Genomic DNA, 19,716 nt, shown 5'->3' with positions numbered 1-19,716 from the left:
ATGGCAAAAATAGTTAAGAAAATACCCTTAAGAGGTAAATAAGTCCTGTAGAGATTACGCTAAGTCAGAGAATGTATGAGTTGAACACTTAATGATGAGAGAGAGAGAAAGAGAAAAGAGAGAAGGGGAGGGGCAAAGAGAGAGCACGTAAAAAAAAAAGAAATCTCCAAAGAAGTTGGAGGTAAACAGGAACTAACAAGATGTACCACAGAGTTGGGGATCCCTCATTTCTGTGTCTATTTAGTTTGGTGAAAGTGTTGGTAGTATATATTATTATTTTGGGATCAAATGACACTTTTATGTGTATATGTTTCTTAGACTGTTTTTGCTCTCTACTTTTTCCTTTTTTTTGTAGATATTGTTCGAAGTGATGTTGCCCTGGATAAACAGAAAGGCTGTAAAATTGCACAACATCCTGATATTATGCTAGAACTTCAAAGAGAGAAGGCAGCACAGATGCATCTGGTTCTTCTAAAGGAGCAATTTTCCAACACATACAGCAATCTTATATTAACAGGTAAGGCTACTGGAGTCGGCTAGGTTCTTTCAGCATTATATCTTGATGAATGCTCTCAATCAGCACGTTGGGATTGGGGAATCCTTGTGTGGGATCCAGATAAATCCACATTTGTATTTCTCCACCCAACTCTATCATACCTTTAATTATGATTACACTCATCTTTCCTGTAACAAATATTTCCTGTAGTTTGCAGATGTATTTTTGGTTGGAAGTTATGGGCGATTGATTCAGCATGTGTTTTCTCAAAGACAGACCCAATGAAAACCTAATGAATTCTTGTAAAACTATGACTTTCTAGACATGTGCCAGTAGATTTGAGAGGATTACTAAATTTGGTATCTTTTCAGAAGCGGCGATTTTCCTCTTTCTGTGTATGCCCTTTCTCTGAACCCAGTGAATATAAAGATGAAATGTAAAATAGATAATGATCTTCAGGCAGAGCTGATAATGTTCTATTCCTGATGATGTCTGAAAATATCCTGGGAATTTGATTTTCTTTTTAGGAGCAAATAGGCCATGAGACTGTGCTCTTCTCCCTTCTACCCCTGCTTCTGGAAGGAAAGTAAGTGGTGTGTCAGATAAAGAAAGAGAAACAACTTTTTTTTTTTTGCAGGGCTACCTGCAAATTTTCCTAGTGAACAGCCTGTGAGGTGCACAGGCTCTTTTGGTGAGGGTTTGGGAAAGATTCTAATCACAGGTTCTCATGTGAGAGTCACATAGGACTTGAAATAACCAAGAGGGGAGTGCAAATCACCTTCATTTTTTAACAAGATCATGCAAGCAGGTCTGCATCTTGCTCTGAATGTATTTTGTTGTTGTTGTTGGTGGTGATGGGGCTTAAACTCACAGCCTCATTACTATCCTTGAGCTCTTCTGTTCAAGGCTAGCACTCTACCACTTTGAGCCACAGCACTACTTCCATTTTCTAGTGGTAAATTGGAGATAAGAATCTCAAGGACTTTCCTGCCTGGGCTGGCTTTGAACCATGATCTTTAGATCTCACCCTCCTAAGTACCTTAGGATTACAGGTGTGAGTCACTGGTGCCCAACTCTTAAGGCATTTTTAACAAGTCACAGTATGTTTTCTCTTATTTATGAATATGTAAAAAAAGAAGAAAAGATGGCATATCTAACAGGCAATGAACATCTCATACTTATTTTTGTGAACTCTAAGTTAGAAAAATTTTAACATTAAAAAAAATAGCCTTCCTCTGACATGTCACCAGGAATTGCTGAGTGGCAATGAGATTGATTTGCTTTTGAAAAGCTTGACTTTTCTAACTTTTCAGCTTGTACCTGGTAGAAAATCCAACAGTATGAGATGAAAGCCAGATTTAAAATGTGACTTTGTTGGGCAGAGAAGAGGATTAAGGACAGGCCTCTGCTTTTATTTTATTTTATTTTTCTCTCTGAGAGGGAATTAATGAGGGAAAACTTAAAAGTTATTTATGGCCAATGCATGAGTTTCCTTAACTTGGTTAGTGAAACAAAACTTAGTTTCATGTACATGTTTGGAAGACTGTATATTTTTCTCCAGGTTTTTTTTTTAAAGCCTATCTCAAATTCTCAAATGTACACACACACACACACACACACACACACACACACACACACACACACACACACACACACACACACACACACACACACACACACACACACACACACACACACACACACACACACACACACACGTCATTTTCCAATTCACTGTTTGGATATGAAATATTTTTATCCCATCCATATTCTAATATTTTTAGACTTGTATTAGAGAGGTCATAGCCTGTGTTCTTTAATGTTGCATATGAAGGGCTTAGGGTAATTCTAACCCTAAATTGTAAATCCAGATGATGGCCTGAAGGCATATTATCTTTGAAAACACAAGTGTTTCATTGAGTTCAATGGAATCTTTTCTAATTCTCAGTAACATAATCCCCCTGGATGTTTATTCACAGTTCAAACTGTTGGAATCAACATTGTCAACTTTTCCCCTGACAACTTGCTTACTTTCCACTAAACAAACTTACTCTAGAGAAGAGCCTCTTTCCTGCCCTTCCTTCTTCCAAGCTCCTTCAAAGAGTCCTCAGGCATTTTCCACATTTTTCATTCAGATGCCTGTGCAGCGGTGGTACCTTGCAGCAGACAGAACATTTGGTGTGCCCTAGTCTGTTTATATGAAAGTTCAAAAGGTTTTGGTTCCAGGTGTTGGATAGAGATGGAGTCATTTTAGTTTAGCACCGATGGTAAAAACTATTTTAATGTCCTTTAACTAAGTCTTTGATTTTACACAGTGTAGTTTTCTAATTGTTATGAAGTTTAATCCTTGATTTCTTGTATAAATCTTGAGAACATGGTCTCCAGACAGCTAAACATAATATTTAAACATAACTAAACTAGGTTTTGTAAATATTTCCCTTTTCAGTGATGAATGCATGTTGGTAAGGAGGGAGAGGTGGAAGGGGCAGAGATCTCTCAAACGAAGTGACTTTCTTTACCAACACAGTCAAAACGCCTACTCTAGGAATTCTGTTTGGTGATATACCACTTATTTTTGTATAACACTGGCATAATGTATGAAGTATTTGTGACAAAGGTATTCATCTTGTAATCTGATGAGAAAATGGGGCCACTAAAATCTCAGAAGGAGAGAGAACCTTTGCAAAGATTCTCCCACTCTTCCTAATTATTTGCAGTCTCATGCATATGGATGGACAGAAATGTATAAGAATTGTTTCCTGGTAAGTTAGTAGTATATATTTTTTTAAGATGGGACATTCAAGATCCCAGTATGATAAAAGAATAAAAAGTCATGTGTTTGAAATGTCAGATGAGTATATTTTTCACCTCACAAACAAATTCTCATCTTCAGGTCAGCTGGTCAGATGATTAACTCTCGAGTTTCTGCTACTGACATTCCCTTTTAATAGTTACCTCTTAAAAGTCAGTCAATAATTTCTTTTAAATAGCAAATGCTGAAGGTCTTCTATTTCAAAACACCTTCGTAATTATTCATGATATCCTGGTTAATAGAAACTAATATGAAACACCCTTTAATATGTATATGCGGTTGAAGAAGTCTCCATTGCATTGAATTTTTAGCAAAGGGAATTATTTTCCTGCTTTTTTGGGGCATGATTTTGAACTTGTCTTACTGTTCTCATGTGAACAATTTATATAATATTGCAAATGATCCAGTAACTACTGGGTTACTGGAAAGTGATAGAATAGTTCCAGTAGGGTATCAGTGATGGATTATTTTAAACAGTGATGAGTTGTCTGCTATGCTTTTCACACTAACTTGCTGACATGGGTATGGATGCTTGTTCTGCAGTTTCCTGAGCACGACAGTTGTTACTGTACTTGTTCCGAGGGAATGACAAATGAGAGGGAGAATTGGGGAGGAGCCTTTAAGAAAGAACAGGGATCAGATGGTCTTAAACTTCTTTGTACTCTCATAGTTCTTAATATAGCAGCGCTGTATAAGCTTGTTGAAAATGCTCTGTTATATACACAGTGAATTCACCTGAAGACTACTCTGTGAGGGATCATATTGACCTGTTCTAAATGACGTTTACATGTTCAGCTTTAGTTATTTGTCTCCCCTCCTTTTGAAGGTGTAAACTGAACATTTCTCATGGATCCCTGCCCTGTAATCAAATGACAAATGCAAATATTGTCAGTCTTAAGAGGAAATAAATTTTCTAGACTTTGTTTAGGACACAAACTCCTGGAAGGCAAGGAATGCCCTATTTTCGAGCATTCTGGGTAATATGTAGAGTATAGCGAGTAATGCTGAAATGAGGTCAAGTTTTAAGAAAGCTATTTGTGCTATGAAGTCATCTAGTAACCCTTTGCATCCAGGTAGCTTGAAATTATAAATGCATGGCATTCTGTAAGACAAAATCTAGTCCCATTTTGTTTTTTTTGTGTGCCAGTATTGGGACTTGAACTCATGGTCTCACATTCTAGCTTGGCTCTTTTTGCCGAAGGCTAGCAACTATATCATTGGAACCACATCCCCACTTCTGGCCTTTTGCTGCTTAATTGGAGATAAGAGTCTCTTGGGTTTGTCTTCTTGGGCTGGCTTTGAGCCTTGATCCTCAGATCTCAGCCTCCTGAGCAGCTAAGATTACAGGCTGCTAAGATTACGCCCTGCACAATCCAGTCTTTCTAAGTTCTCTTGTGATGTTTTTGGCTGCCATCTTTTGCTTTTACCACTTCCTTTATTCATGACGCTTTGAACTACAGAGGGGTTCCTATGGTTGGTTTCTGTGTTACTGTAGCCAATGAATGGAGCAAAGGATTATACTTCCCCATATGGCCCATTCTGCTAATTTCAATTGAGCAAAAGATCTTAAATCAGTGGAACAACCACTCCTGCATTTCCCAGAAATCATAATAATGCCCAGGGAATGATTTTTAGGCTTAGTCACTGGTCAAACACAAAAGATTATAACTGATTATAGTTCTTATTCTGTAGCACGTTTCTTGATCATCTCAATTTAGAGATTTAGAGACCTTTTTTATTTCCACTATTACTTAACAATTGTCTATTAATTTGGCAATTTAGTGGAAGCTTAAAATAATTTCTGACAAAGTTGGGTGCTGTTGACTCATGCCTGTAATTCTAGCTATTCAGGAGGCTAAGATCTGAGGATTGTGGTTTGGAGCCAGCCTGGGCAGGAAAGCCCAGACTCTTATCTCCAAGTCAATCACCAAAAAGCAGAGAGTGGAACTGGGGCTCCAGGGGCAGAATAGGGCTATGGCTCATGTGGTAGAGGGCTAGCCATGAGCGCAAAATCTCAGTGATAGTGCCCAGGCCCTGAGTTCAAACCCCAGAATAAGTATACACACATGAAATTCTGTCTGCCTATTGATTTTAGTTGTCTCAAAATTAATTTTGTTAGTGGTTCAAAAAACATTCTTCCACCCGTGCACACGCGCATGTGTGCCATGTGTGTGTGTGAGTTTATAGCTTATCAGTGCTATTGCTTTTGAGATCTTAGAAGATCCATTTTACTTTCTACTTAATCATTCCTCTATCCATACATAGTTCTCTGCTCATGAGAATCAATGATAAATTTACCAGCATAATCTGTCCCATTAAATACTCCATATTTTCTTCCATATGCTTGGGGTAACCTCATTTCCTTCATTAGCCAAGGTCTTTTACCTCTTTTAGAGGTAGTTACCTCTAAGACCTTTTATATAGTAGCAATATGTATTATGTTAGTACAAGGGGACAAGCAAACACTGACTTTGTGGACATTTGCTTTGTGGAAGAATGTATATTTCTCTCAGTGTGAGTCCAAGTTTGTGTGATTTGTATGTATACCACCCCCAGATTGCAGAGTTTTTAGCACCAGTTATTTTTTTTTCTCTCCATGGTGTTTAGTACTAAATTTACTAAAAAAAAGTGGTAAAATAATGTTTGGAAATAAACCTGAAAAGTGATTAGCCTACAACCTTGTATAATACTTGTTTGCATGTTTATTAATATGCTGCAGAGGAATGTAGACTATTTCACTATAGTAGATTTTTCTAGAGGTTAGAGATGTGTCATACAAATGTATGTATATTCTAAACTAGGGCTTCAACTTCAAATATAAAATAGTATTCTATTTGAAACACTTCCAGATTAGCTCTAACCACTAGAAAGATAGAAGCCAACAGTATAAAAATGTGTGTGTGTATGTATGTGTATATATATATATATATATACAGGTGTGTGTATGTATTCACATGTATGTATTTATATATGCAAATAAATATGCATATAGGCATACAGGAATCTACATACATGTAGAAGTGTATGTACTCTGTACATTGGCTTGTGTGATTGTAGAGGCTAGATGTCCCCATCAGGCTTCTCTGTAAGCTGGAGACTCTGGGATCCTGACAGTGTAGCTTAGTTCAGGTCTGGAAGCCTCATAACCATGGACACCAATAATGTAATTTGCATTCTGGAGCCAAAGCCCTTATGACTGTAGGGCTGCTGGTAAAAGTCCCAATTCCTGGTGAGGGTGTAGCTCTGACATCACAAGTCAGAAGATGAATGTCCTAGCTCCAGAAGAGACAGCAAAATTCCACCCCTTTTTTTGGGTCAGTGATGGGGCTTGAACTCTGGGACTGGGTGCTGTCCCTCAGCTCTTCAGCTCAAGGAGAGGACTCTACCACTTGAGCCACAGCGCCACTTCTGATTTCCAGGTGGTTTATTGGAGATATGAGTCTCATGGACTTTCCTGCCCGGGCTGGCTTTGAACTGCGATCCTCAGATCTCAGCCTCCTAAGTAGCTAGGATTTGGAGTGAGCCACTAGTGCCCAGCCAAAATTGCCTTTTCCTTGCTTTGTTGTTGTTGTTGTTGCTGTTCTTTTGGGTCCTCAGCCAACTGAAAGGTGCCTGAGCATGTGGAAGGTAGACCTTCCCAGGTCAGCTTGGACTTTCCTGCCAATCTCTCTGGAAACACACACACACACACACACACACACACACACACACACACACACACACACACACACACACACACACACACACACACACACACACACACACACACACACACACACACACACACACACACACACACGTAATGCTTTTCTCATTCTTTAGTAATCTTTAATACAATCAAATTGACACCTCATGCTAACCATCATACCCTCCATGATGGGATGTATCTTAGAGATCCATGAAATCTCTATATTAATCCCTTCTTTGGAAGCAAGCCAAAATAATAAGCACACTTGATGGGAATTGATGCCTTCAAAGTAACGTACACATACATTCAGCCTCTTTTAACTCATGATTGTGTTCTGAATCCAGACTTCTTGAATAGTAATTCATTTTAAAATCTAGTTCCATGTAAGTGAAGTTTCAAAATTTTTATCCAGAACAGTGGTTCTCACATTTGGGAGGGTAAGGATTTATTAGAGAACAGGAGTTATTTTCTGTGATGATGAGGTTTAAAAAGCTGCTCATTTAGCCAGATGCCAGTGGTTTATGCCTGTAATCCCAGTTATTCAGGAGGCTGAGATCTAAGGACCTCAGTTTGAAGCTAGCCTGGGCAGAAAAGTCCCCATGAGACTCTTATCTCTGATAAACCACTCAAAAACTGGAAGTGTCACTGTAGCTCAAAGTGGTAGAGTGCTAGCCTTGAGCAAATATCAGATTCCTTAGTTATCTTGATAGTTTATTTCTGTATCTTCTTTTTTCACAAGTAGAATCTATAAGGGAAGGAAAACAGGAATGCTAGGATCCAAGCTCTTCTATGCTGAATATTTAATTTGACATAGAGAATTGTGTGACTAGTTCTACAAGGTAGGTGATCTTCTTTCTCTTTGCTATAGGGAAAAAAATGTCACTCAAAGCACTGATAGCTCTAACTTTATCTGAGAAAGTATTTTCCTGTTAGAAATTAACTTTCCTTCCCAGTTGTAAAAGCAATGCATTCTCATTGAAGAAAGTTAAGAAATTGTCTTTGTGTAGATATAACAAATACACCCAGTCTTATGTACCTTCAGAAGATGTGCCTTCATACCCATAGATATAACCAACTATTGATTGAAAACGTTGTTAAAAAGTTGTGTCTACAATGGAATAGAATTGAAAACCCAGAAATGAACCCACAGACCTATCGCCATCTAATCTTTGATAAGGGAGCTAAAACAATAGAATGGAAGAAAGACAGCCTCTTCAGTAAATGGTGCTGACAAAATTGGTTAACTACATGTAGAAAACTAAAGCTAGATCCTTATATATCACCCTGCACCAGAATCAACTCCAAATGGATCAAAGACCTCGAAGTCAAAGCAGACACTCTGAAAACATTACAGGATGGAATAGGAGAAACCCTAGGTCTCCTTGGCTCAGGCCGAAATTTTCTGAATAGAGACCCGGAAACACAACAAATCAAAGAAAGGTTGGACAAATGGGATTGCATAAAATTGCAGAGCTTCTGCATGGCAAATGACATAGCTAGCAAGATCAATAGAAAGCCCACAGATTGGGCGAAGATCTTTACTAGCCATACAACGGACAAGGGTCTCATATCTAAAATATACTTGGAACTCAAAAAATTAAATCCCCCAACAACAAATCCTCAAAGAAACAACTGCCCAATAAATAAGTGGGCTAAAGACTTAAAGAGAAACTTCTCTGAAGAAAAAAGAAGGATGGCCAATAGACACATGAAGAAATGCTCAACATCCCTAGCCATAAAAGAAATGCAAATCAAAGCAACATTGAGATACCACTTCACTCCAGTTAGAATGGCAAAAATCAAGAACTCTAACAACAACAGATGCTGGAGGGGATGTGGACAGAAGGGAACCTTACTTCATTGTTGGTGGGAATGTAAACTTGTTCAACCACTTTGGAAAGCAGTATGGAGGTTCCTCAAAAGACTTCACATAGATCTCCCCTATGATCCAGCAATCCCACTTTTGGGCATTTACCCAAATGTTTACAAACAAGACCACACTAAAGCTACCAGCACAACTATGTTTATTGTAGCATTATTTACCATAGCTAAGATATGGAACCAACCCAGATGCCCTTCAGTAGATGAATGGATCAAGAAAATGTGGTATATATACACAATGGAATTCTATGCCTCCATCAGAAAGAATGACATTGTCCCATTTGTTAGGAAATGGAAAAACTTGGAAAAAATTATAATAAGTGAAGTAAGCCAGGCACAAAGAAACACAGGTCCCATGGTTTCACTTATTTGCAATATCTAGTATATGTATGAGTCAAGCGGAAAAAGTCAGATAATGTGATGTTAGGAAAATGAATCCTTAGATAGGTATTTTAATGTTTTTTTTTCTTTCATGCATGTGTTTCTAACGCATTTATAAGTTTATTTCTTTGTTGCTTTGTATGTCCCTCCCCCACAGTATAACCCCCGCTTTCAATATATTTGATGTCAGTACAACTTATAGAGGAGATGGGGAAAAACAAGTCTTTTAAGGATTCAGGTGGACCTGTTGCAACAATGAGAAGTACAAATTGTCATGTCAAAAAGGAGCTTTACAATGTTGGTGGTGGGGGGGGAGCAGGGGGGGAAGGATTGGGTGGGGGGTGAGGGGGGAGGCTGGGAAGGGAGGTGAAGGGTAAACAAAGGAGGAGGCTGCAATGCTTGGTAAGAAATGTATGCATTATCTTACCCATGTAATTGTAACCCCTCTGTACAGTATGTTCACAAATAAAATAAAATTAATTAAAAAAAAAGTTGTGTCTATCTGTAGTTAACATGTACAGGCTACTTTCTGGTTGTTAGTCCTAAATAATATAATGTAGCTGCTATTTACATAGCATTTATATTGTGTCAGGCATTGCTATGGTAACAAAATTCTTGATACAAGGTACTAATAAAGGAAAGAAAGTCTCTTCCAGTCCTACAATAAGAGCTATGTTCATGCTGCCATTTTATGACTGTAGCCCAGGGTGAGTGTAGCTTCATGTGTTTGTGGATGATTTACGTGTCCTCTTTGTAAATTATTTATAGATATTCTTTGCCTTTAAAAATTGGGATATCGATCTTTTTCTTACTAGTTTGTGATTGCTCTGTATGAATTAGTAATGCTAAATCTTTGTTGGAGGTATTTGAAAGCATTCTCTTCCCTAGAAAACACTTATTTTTTTTACTATGTCCAATGTTTAGCTATAACTGGAATTTACATTTACACATAGTGTGATGTAAGTATATAATATTGTTTTATTCCAAGTGACTGGATAGCTTTGTTTATACTACTTTATAATATCCTTTTGCTACTAAATTAACATGCCATAAAGTGCTTTATAATTTACTCCCATATCTATTTTGCCTTACTTCCCATATCTTTCTTACTGAATTTGTTCTCTAATATTCTATATTTTTACATTGAGAGTGTATTTTTCTTTTTATAACTTTTCTTCCCAGAGTAGAGACAAGCTGTATGTTTAGTCTTTGGCATTTATAGCACAGAATAAGGTTTTGCAGTGATGTTTGGTGGCTCGTGTGTGTGTGTGTGTGTGTGTGTGTGTGTGTGTGTGTGTGTGTGTGTGTGTGTGTGTGTGTTACTCAAGGATGTGGCCCATTGTCCCCAAATCACAGGCAGGCCTGCATTCAAGATCTCCTGATCACACACGTATCCTTTTGCTCTCCAGTCTTTCTCTCCCCATCTCCCTGACACATCCTATCATCTGTGGAATCTGGAAGCAAGCCAGTAATTCTTTTCTTTCTAATTAGTGAGTCTGGCTCTAATCTTCTATCTCTCACAGGAAACTTTTTATCTGCACGATTACCCAGCAGTCAAACTACTGGCTTGCAACTGTGAGAGACCTGAGCTTGGCAGGTTGGGAGCAGGGATTATTCTAGATAGGGCAGTCAGGGAAGGTCTCTCTTAGTCAAGACTTTCCTGGTGCATAATAATTATAAGTCTCAGCATCCCTGATACTGATAGGTGGGTAGTAATATTTACATTTCTTTTGCCATGGGGTCATGTTGGGGTTTCATCATCTTAGAGAGCATGAGAACCACAGGAATAACATTCTGTTCTCATATTTGAAGAGAAAATGGATGTGAAAATATTTCATAAATGTTAAGGAGATGAAGGACTCAACAGTCCTAGGTGATTCACTAAGGGATATATATTTAAAAACTCTCTATTTTCTATTTAATCCAAAGCAAGCCTGAGATCTAGGTTTCTGTTCCCAGTCGATGAAAGCTTTGTCTTTATGAATTCCAGAATGAACTTGTTTGTAGATGATGGTTATTTCTTGCTTTTCACCTTCATTTTGTAAAAGAAGACAGAAGAGAGCCCTTTGACTTTGTTGTAACATCAGCTGTCCTGTTTTCTCAGGCTGAGTAGTTTCTGACCTATTCCTTCATTTAGGCATATCACATCAAAACATAATTTAATAAAAGCAATATTTGAGGCAGTGAGTTAACTGGAGACAGCTCTCTTCAGGTCTGGCTGAATGCACGGGTGGCTGAATTTTAGTGTATTTAGGTCATTTGTAGAAGGGCAGGAGAAGGCAGAGAAGCACACAGGGAGATATGCAGGAAAATCCACCCAGCAGGGGAGGTTTGTTCATTATTATTCAGTCTCAGAAGATTTCTGGTTTTATATATTTCTCATTTATTCTGAGAATGGAGTGGAAATTTTTATAATTCATTAGTTTATTTCAAGTGTGTTTGTACACATTGCGGTTCACATTGCTCAGCTAAATAGATTTAAAGGGATTTTGAAAAGAAATTGGATTAAATATAATACTAATAAATCTCAGCACAAAGGAAGGCGAAGAAAATTTCAAAACTGAAAATTTGTCTTTTTATTTGAACTCTTTGTCAGGCACATAATGAAGTAAAAAATAATCCAACAAGGAACTGACCCCCCTCCCCTCCCAAAAAAGCCTAAATTATCAAAGACTGTTTGAAATTTGGATTTTCATATGTTCTTCATGTTTCATATTTTCTTAATGAGTCTTGCTGAAAGTTAATGTAATTTCTGCCACATAATTATTAATACTATTTGAAAAATATGAACAAAAGATTTCTGAATCTATAAAAATAAAACAAAAACTTGAAAAAGTTGCTTGTTAGCTGATTAATTAAAAATTTCAACTTCGACTTGTTTATTATACACCTAAATTAAGTATTACCACAGTAGTAAGTACATGTGTGTTACACAAACATATATTTACAGAAAGTACATATCATATATGTGCGTGTTTCTGTACATGCATATATAGATACAGGAATGATGCATGTTCAAAAATAAGTATGATTAGTAAGATTTGAAGACTAACAATAATCTATGAAGTTCTTTGTTCTTTCAAGTAGATTTGAGCAGGAACATTGAGATTAAACACTAAGTTTTTACTCTGTACTTACCATAGATTAGTTGGGTGGATCTTGGGTTTACTTAATTTCACTCCTGTTTATAAAATAGCCAAGTGCTTGTGGCTCATGGCTGCAATCCTAACTATTTAGGAGCATCATAGCCTGGGAAGAAAAGTCTGTGAGACTCTTATCTCCAATTAACAACAAAAAGCTTGAAGTGGAGCTGTGGTTCAAGTGGTTCAGCTTTGAGCACAAAAGCTCAGGGACAAAACAAAATAGTGAGAACACTTTTGAGGATGAGATTATAGAATATTGTCAAGTGCTTAATACAAAGCCCTACATCCCATGAGTGAAATCTATTATGATTATAGTAATTATGGAATTATTAATAGAGATGCAACTCAGCTTTTAAGAACTCTTCCATCCATTAGCTATGTTTCAGATGCTATCATGATTCAAAGTGAAAATGAGCTAAGTGAATCCTGAAAGAAGTTCTCTTTAAGTTTTATGATTGTCACACCTGTTTTCCATGTATCTGTGTATATGTATGTGTTTGTCTGTGGCAGGATCTAGAATTCGGAGGAGGTTATTACAGAAAGCATTGCAGTGCACCTAACCCTATACTTCTCCAGATCGATTTCAGTCATTTGTTAGGGTTCCAAAGAAGCGCAATGCAGCCAGACTACAATTCCTTTAGTCTTTTGCTGGTTTCCTTTGAATGTAGTGACGTCGGCTGTTCTGTCATCTGTTCCTTTTCTTAGTGCTACACACACGTATCTACAGATCTTCTGACAAAGCTTCACCCATAATCTAGACAAAGGTGGAGGTATGGTGGTAGTAGGAAGTGATAAATTGTACTACATGGCAAGGGAAAATAAATTTCTCTTGATTTAGAATAGCAATTTTATTCTCCTGTGGCTTATGTTATAAACTATTTTTGTAAGTGATTACAATCTTCCTGCAGCAGGGAGACATTTTGGTTGAGAGAGCAGAATTTCAGCTTTGTATTTGCGTCACACGTGTCCTGCAGAAGCCTTAGTTTATGTCTCGGCGAGCATAAACTTGAAATACGGATATCTTCCTTTTTTCAGTGTGAATTCAACTTGTATTTATTGGGCCGCACACAAGGACTATGTAAATAGGACTTGATTTAGTCCCTGCCTTCTCTGAAATTATAGTTCAATGGGAGATTAGTATGTAATTGTAACTCACTGTGATTCTGGCTATACTAGAAAAACAGGAGTTAGAGCTGATGACAGGAGTTAGAGGAGTCTTCAAGAAATGGTGTTAAAAGTTTTCTACATTTAAATGAAAATTCTGGTTAGCAGCTATTTTGGTTCCTTTTTTATTGTCAAGGTGATGTATAGAGGGGTTATAGTTATATAAATAAGGTTGCTTCTGTAGGTTTAGTGGTACTATGTAGGCATCAGTAATGGTAATTTGGCCATAGAATTGTTGAGCAATTTAGAGGGTGCTGACTTCTTTCTTGTTCTTGTTCTTGTTCTTAGTATCTCTTTTTTCTTAATATCTTAATATATAAGGGTCTTTCCATTATCTGCTTTTACAGTTTAGCCCTAGGTGAGTCTCCATGACCATCAGGCAAATTCAGGTCAGCATATGACAGATGGATGTGCTACTTTCCAAGGTAGGGACAACGTGCTGGGGGACCCAGAGCAAGTCTCAAGAGGATCAAGAAGAGCTTTACTGAGAGGATGTCTTACTTCAATCTTGAAGGAATAATATAAATTGGAAAGCGTGTGAAGGAATTTGATTAAAATGAGTCCTATACTTGGTCCTATATGGCCTCTTAAGACTTTTAAGACCCTTGGTAAAGGAGTCACTTAAATTTTTTGATCCAGTTAAGGGGGTTGAACACAGGACTTTTTCCACTCAAAGCTCTACCACTTTGAGCCACAGGGCCACTTCTGGTTTTCTGGTGGATAATTGGCATCGCACAGACTTTGCTGCCCAGGCTGCCTTTGAACCATGATCTTCAGATCTCAGTGTCCTGAATAGTTAGGAAATACAGGTGTGAGCCACCAGTGCCTGGCTACAAGTTTTAAGTAGAATTGTTTATCTAAGTGATACTATAAATCAGCCATGAACTCGTGGAGGAAAAATACTTCTTAATATAAGGACATACTGTATAACTGTGTTTTCTCTCTAAATAGTGTCTTTTTTTTCTATTCTTCCCTGGGTCATCACCGGTTATTTTTTTGGTATGCTTTCTTTTATATTTTTTAACCCGAGACTGTTGGTCTGATGTGATGAAATACCTGGCTTGTCTTCCCTCGCCCTCTTATCTTTGAGAGCACAATAAACTTTCAGTAGACTATCAAAAGCTCTGCTTCAAGTTGGTTTTCCAACTGTCTAGTTTTTCGTTGTTTCTTTACTTTCAGCTGTTTCCTTTCTTGAACCTCAAAATGACACTATCTTCTTTTAACAGTACAGTAGCTCTGAACTGTCTTTTGAAGAGGAGCCATGCAGACATTGTCTATTTTAGCTGTTTTCAGTTCCTTCATTGAGAGAAGAAAATAGCCTATTTTGTTTTAAGGAGTTAGATGTATATTTTTATATCCTGTTTGAAAAAATAGAAACAGAGTTAGGCTGCCAAAAGGACTCCTTACATTTACAACTGTCAACTGTCTTACTTTGTAGTGGAATATTAGTGTTTTCAGAAAGCAAATGGAATGTGCCCTTTGAATGACCAGTCCAGGTGATACTTAGTATTTGCTTAGTTCTTCTTTCTCATTCCATGAAAACCGACTTTACTAACTTAGCATATTCCTGGGAGGTACATGTTGGATGTTCACTTAGTTTAGGAACTTCCATAAAAACTCTCATAATATGCCATTGGCATTCTGAGTAGTCTTCTTTCAGTCCATTATTTATTAGTTTAAAAAAATCACTGTTGGGGCTGGGAAGGTGGCTCAGTTGTATAGCACTTGCCTTGCATGCCTGAGGCCCTGGGTTCAATTCCCCAGCACCACATAAGCAGAAAGAAAAAAAAGCTGGAAGTGGCGCTGTGGCTCAAGTGGTAGAGTGCTAGCCTTGAGCTGAAGAGCTGAGGGACAGCACCCAGGCCCAGAGTGCAGGCCCCATGACTGGACCCAAGGAAAAAAAAAATCACTGTTTAGAAGGTATATGACTAGGTGCCATAGAGAAAAAAAATCATATATACCATCATATTACAAATCCATCAAGGAATTTATCCATTCAGTAGACCAGAGCCCTCAGAACTAATCACTTCTCAGAACCCCTTCAGCTGGCACACAAAGCTCTAATAAATGAGATTGGGGGGGGGATTTCATATCTAAGCCATAACATTCTCCTCCTGGCCCCTAAAAATCTCATGTCTATCTCATAATGCAAAATTAATTTTGTCATCTGAAAGAATTCTCATAATCTTAACAAAGCTAGCATTGCCCCAAAGTTCAGTTTCAAAGTCTCTCCAGAGACTCGAGATAAACTCTTAGCCATGAGCCTCTATAGAATAAAAAACAATTTACCTACTTCCAAGATATCAAATATATATTCTTGACTTTCAGAGTAGCTCCAAATATATAGTGTTAAAGGGCTATGTGAAAATAAATGTCAGGGGCTGGGAAGGTGGCTCAGTGGTAGAGTGCTTGCCTTGCATACATGAGGCCCTGGGTTCGATTCCTCAGCACTACATAAGCAAAAAGAAAAAAAAAGCCGGAAGCGGCGCTGTGGCTCAAGTGGTAGAGCGCTAGCCTTGAGCTGAAGAGCTGAGGGACAGCGCCCAGGCCCCACAACTGACAAAAAAAAAGAAAAGAAATGTCAATGTAACCTATCATTCACAATAGGGAATGGAGCAGAGTGTGCCACTGGACATGTTTAGGATACTCTGCGCACTCTGTGTGTGTGTGTGTGTGTGTGTGTGTGTGTGTGTGTGTGTGTGTGTAGGGAATGGAGCAGAGTGTGCCACTGGACATGTTTAGGATACTCTGCGCACTCTGTGTGTGTGTGTGTGTGTGTGTGTGTGTGTGCGCGCGTGTGTGTGCGTGTGTGTGCGTGTGTGTGTGTGTGTATTTAGTCTAACAGAAAATTGGACCAGAATCACGTTAAGTAGTGGCTGTGGCTTTAAAGAAATATTATTTATAGGTAGATGTAACTTTGAGTATTCTAGAAATAGTCATGGACTTTTGAGTCTGAAGACCTGGTCATAGTGTTTGCTCTGCAGGTGGCTATTTAAGTCATTCTGGACGATGAACAATGCTATTTATTTTTATTTCACCAGGCTCAGGTTAAAGGGGTTAGGGAGTGTGCTTCTCTGTACTTCATGGTAGGAGTTTATAAGTTTGGTTGTAGCTCTGGGTTTTGTTGGCCACATAAAAGGAGGTTTTATGCAGCATTTAAAAAAACTTGGATCTCTTTTTCTAATTTTTATGGAACATGATTATGAGAAAGTGCTCAGGGAGCTAAGTTCTAGATCTGTATCAATATAGAAATATAGATATATAGATTATATAGATAAAACACTGGTTTTAGAAAGTTTGTTTATATTTGATCATGTTAATGTAAGTTCTTTAAAGTATTTTTTTCTTATCCTATTCATTTAATTATTGGTTCATGTATTTCTCATTTAAGCAATTATAATTAAAGCTGATTTAGCATTTGTAGATAATTGAGTTCATACTTATGAAAGGAGGGCATTCTGATGATGAGCTATGGTGCTGGGAAAGTTGTGATAGAACTTTTCAGATGCTCTATATTCTTTTTGGTTATCTTCTGCATTCACTCTGAACATATTTCTTGGGGGTCTACTCTGTCAGCCACAATGTTAATTGCTGCAGAACCTAAATCTTATTAAATTTGATGGTTAATTGGTAGAAAGATCTATATAACTTTGTTGCATTTACTCTTTGGGACAGTTCAGACAATGGACTATTAAGTATTGACTGAAGACAATGAGAAGCCATTGAATTATATCTAGGAGAGTGTCACTCACAGAGATTAAATAAAAGTCACTATGCCATCTGTATGGAGAATTCAGAGCATTTTAGATAGGGAGACCAGAGGAGACCAGAGCAGTATGACTATGGTAGTTGTCAGGGGGGGAAAATGAACAGAGCTAAGGACAATAGAGCTGAATGTACAAAGTGTTAGTCTTGGTGACTGCATGTATATGTACATTTGTGTGCACATGTGGTCAAGGTCAGACAGACAGGGGACAGACAGGATGAGATCCTAGCACAAGTCTCAGGTAGAATTCTGAGTAGTTTCAGGTTGCTACTTTATTAGTTTGTCTCTATTTGCATGTAATGTACAATGGTTGCTGGAATTATTACAGTGTGTAGTAAGATTCCGAATGAAGCAACAGATTAAAAAAAACCAATAACAACCAAATACAACTTAATAGCTAATGACCAACAGACCAGTTGTTTTAGTATTAGGTACAGCTTTTATTCTAATGCTCCACTATTTTTCAAGATGGTCAGCATTAATTGGAATCTCTTATTTTTCTCTTTAACTAGTAGGTGGTTCTCAAAATCACAAGACGTTGCCCTGGGGCTGGTCATCAGAAATATTAGCAGACCTAGGAACTTAAAAAACTTAAAATCTCATTCTTTGCTGAGGTCAAAAGGTCCCCTGGAATCTTGTATGGCTTGCATAGCTCTTCATCTGATCACAGTGTTCATGCATCATTTAGTGTTATGTGCACACTGGAGAGAAAGGGACGTTGAAATTGGGCTGGTCTCAACAAAGAAAACTTCAGCGTCATTTTAGGAATAAGCGGAGGATCAGAGTCTGTCCTCAGATGCACACCCAGAATTTCCCTTGACGTCAGTACTTATTGCTCCAATGTATCCAAGGGCTGGATCTTCCCTTAGAAATTAAGTTGAAAATTTCCCTGTGTGGGAGGCCAGAAAGTATCACAGATTTGCTAAGAGGGACAAAGTACTAACCATGAAAGGGAAATTTTTCCACGGTAATGTCAACACAGACCAATTAAAATGGCCCCAGATGCAAAATATGGGTCCTGCCTATTGCTGGTTAAGTTTACAAACGTCATGATCTGCAAATGTGTATCCAAGATTACATTTTTTTTCTTTCTCAAACACACAGGAGATAGTTCTGATGTTTTTATCCTTTGCCTGTAAAAAGGAGTGAAGTTAAAACTAGCTCCTAACATTCTGAAATGACTTTTATTCTATAACTTTTAACTTGGGATAATACAGAGAAGACCAAACATTCTCCAAATTGTTGTTAGTTTATGTCCATTTGTTGATGAGCTTAGGAGTTCAAGAACCATTGTGAATCCTTAGGATTGAGCAAGTGGGAAAATAATATTCTACAAGATATTCTGATGTGGGGGTTAAAGGGCAGTGAAACTCTTGTTAATACTGTTGCGAGAGAAGTAGTAAATGGAAGAGATTCTTTGTTGGTGTCATAAAACGTGAAAAGCCCATTTGTTTTTTGAGTGAAATATGAGATTAGGATAGTTTTCTATAAGAAACTCAAATCAAATACAGAGTTTATCATTTGAGCTTGCTAGCCAAAAGTACGCTCCCATATTATTTTATTTAGGATGTCTAATGCGGCTAAATAATAGTCCTTTCCCCTCCCCCCAAACCTTCAGTCCAAGTAAATAAATATTTATTGTGCCACTCTTCTGGTTTTAAGGATGGCACATTGGGCTGCAAAGCCCAATTTCTGCTGTCTGGTACCAGAATTTGTCCAGTGCGCCAGACAGAACAAGACTCTCCCCAGGGGTTGGAATGTGACAAGTTCTGTATTATCTATACACACACATTTTTAGGGGAGAACAAGAGGGAAAGAGGTCAGAGTTCTTTTAGAAAGACCTTAGGTAATCCAGGTGATTTCTTTGGAAATGAATGTGTCTTTGAGTAGTCTCAAAGGTGGGAATAGGATGATGAGAGCAACATTCCAGGTGGAGTGGAAATGCTGAACAAAGCACTGGGTACGTATTGGATAGGAAGGCGAGGGAGCAGTGTGGCGATGACTGTGGCTGGAACACAGGGGCCGTTGCTTGCATTGCTGGCAGAGGGGTACCACACTGGGGAATTTGGATTGGGCTCTGAAAGCATCTCCCATTTCCTCATATTTTTTTTAATATAACTTCAGTCCCTTGGAATAGAATTCTGGTCATTTCATTTTTTTAAAAAAGTATTCATATTATTATCATGTTATGTTATTATCTCTAAGCTTTTCATACTCATGCTTGGGGTATTTCTTTTCAAGTAGTTCTTGGGGGGAATATAGGCCAGAAGGTTCTTCATGCTAGCCAAATAGTCTACTCTTGAGCTACATCCTCAGACCTAGTTTCTAGTTTTTCATTGTTCTCTGAATATTCTTTGAATACTTATAGTCCTCTGCCCAATTCAG

At 37.9% G+C, this 19,716-nt stretch overlaps 1 protein-coding gene across 1 annotated transcript in view; it reads left to right on the top strand.

The window, feature by feature from the left end:
* LOC138830143 (inactive heparanase-2) overlaps positions 1–19,716 on the top strand; it is a 444,295-nt gene that overhangs the window by 50,312 nt on the left and 374,267 nt on the right. The window contains exon 3 of the mRNA XM_070026578.1: positions 356–517. Coding sequence (XP_069882679.1) covers positions 356–517 — 162 coding nt within the window. The remainder of the gene's footprint in view (positions 1–355; positions 518–19,716) is intronic.

The sequence above is a fragment of the Dipodomys merriami genome, unplaced genomic scaffold (assembly GCF_024711535.1).
Source record: "Dipodomys merriami isolate MVZ:Mamm:240054 unplaced genomic scaffold, mDipMer1.0.p SCAF_184, whole genome shotgun sequence".
NCBI classification, from domain to species: domain Eukaryota; kingdom Metazoa; phylum Chordata; class Mammalia; order Rodentia; family Heteromyidae; genus Dipodomys; species Dipodomys merriami.
The sequence above is the reverse complement of the archived record's forward strand: the minus strand, read 5'-3'. Positions and strand labels throughout refer to the sequence as shown.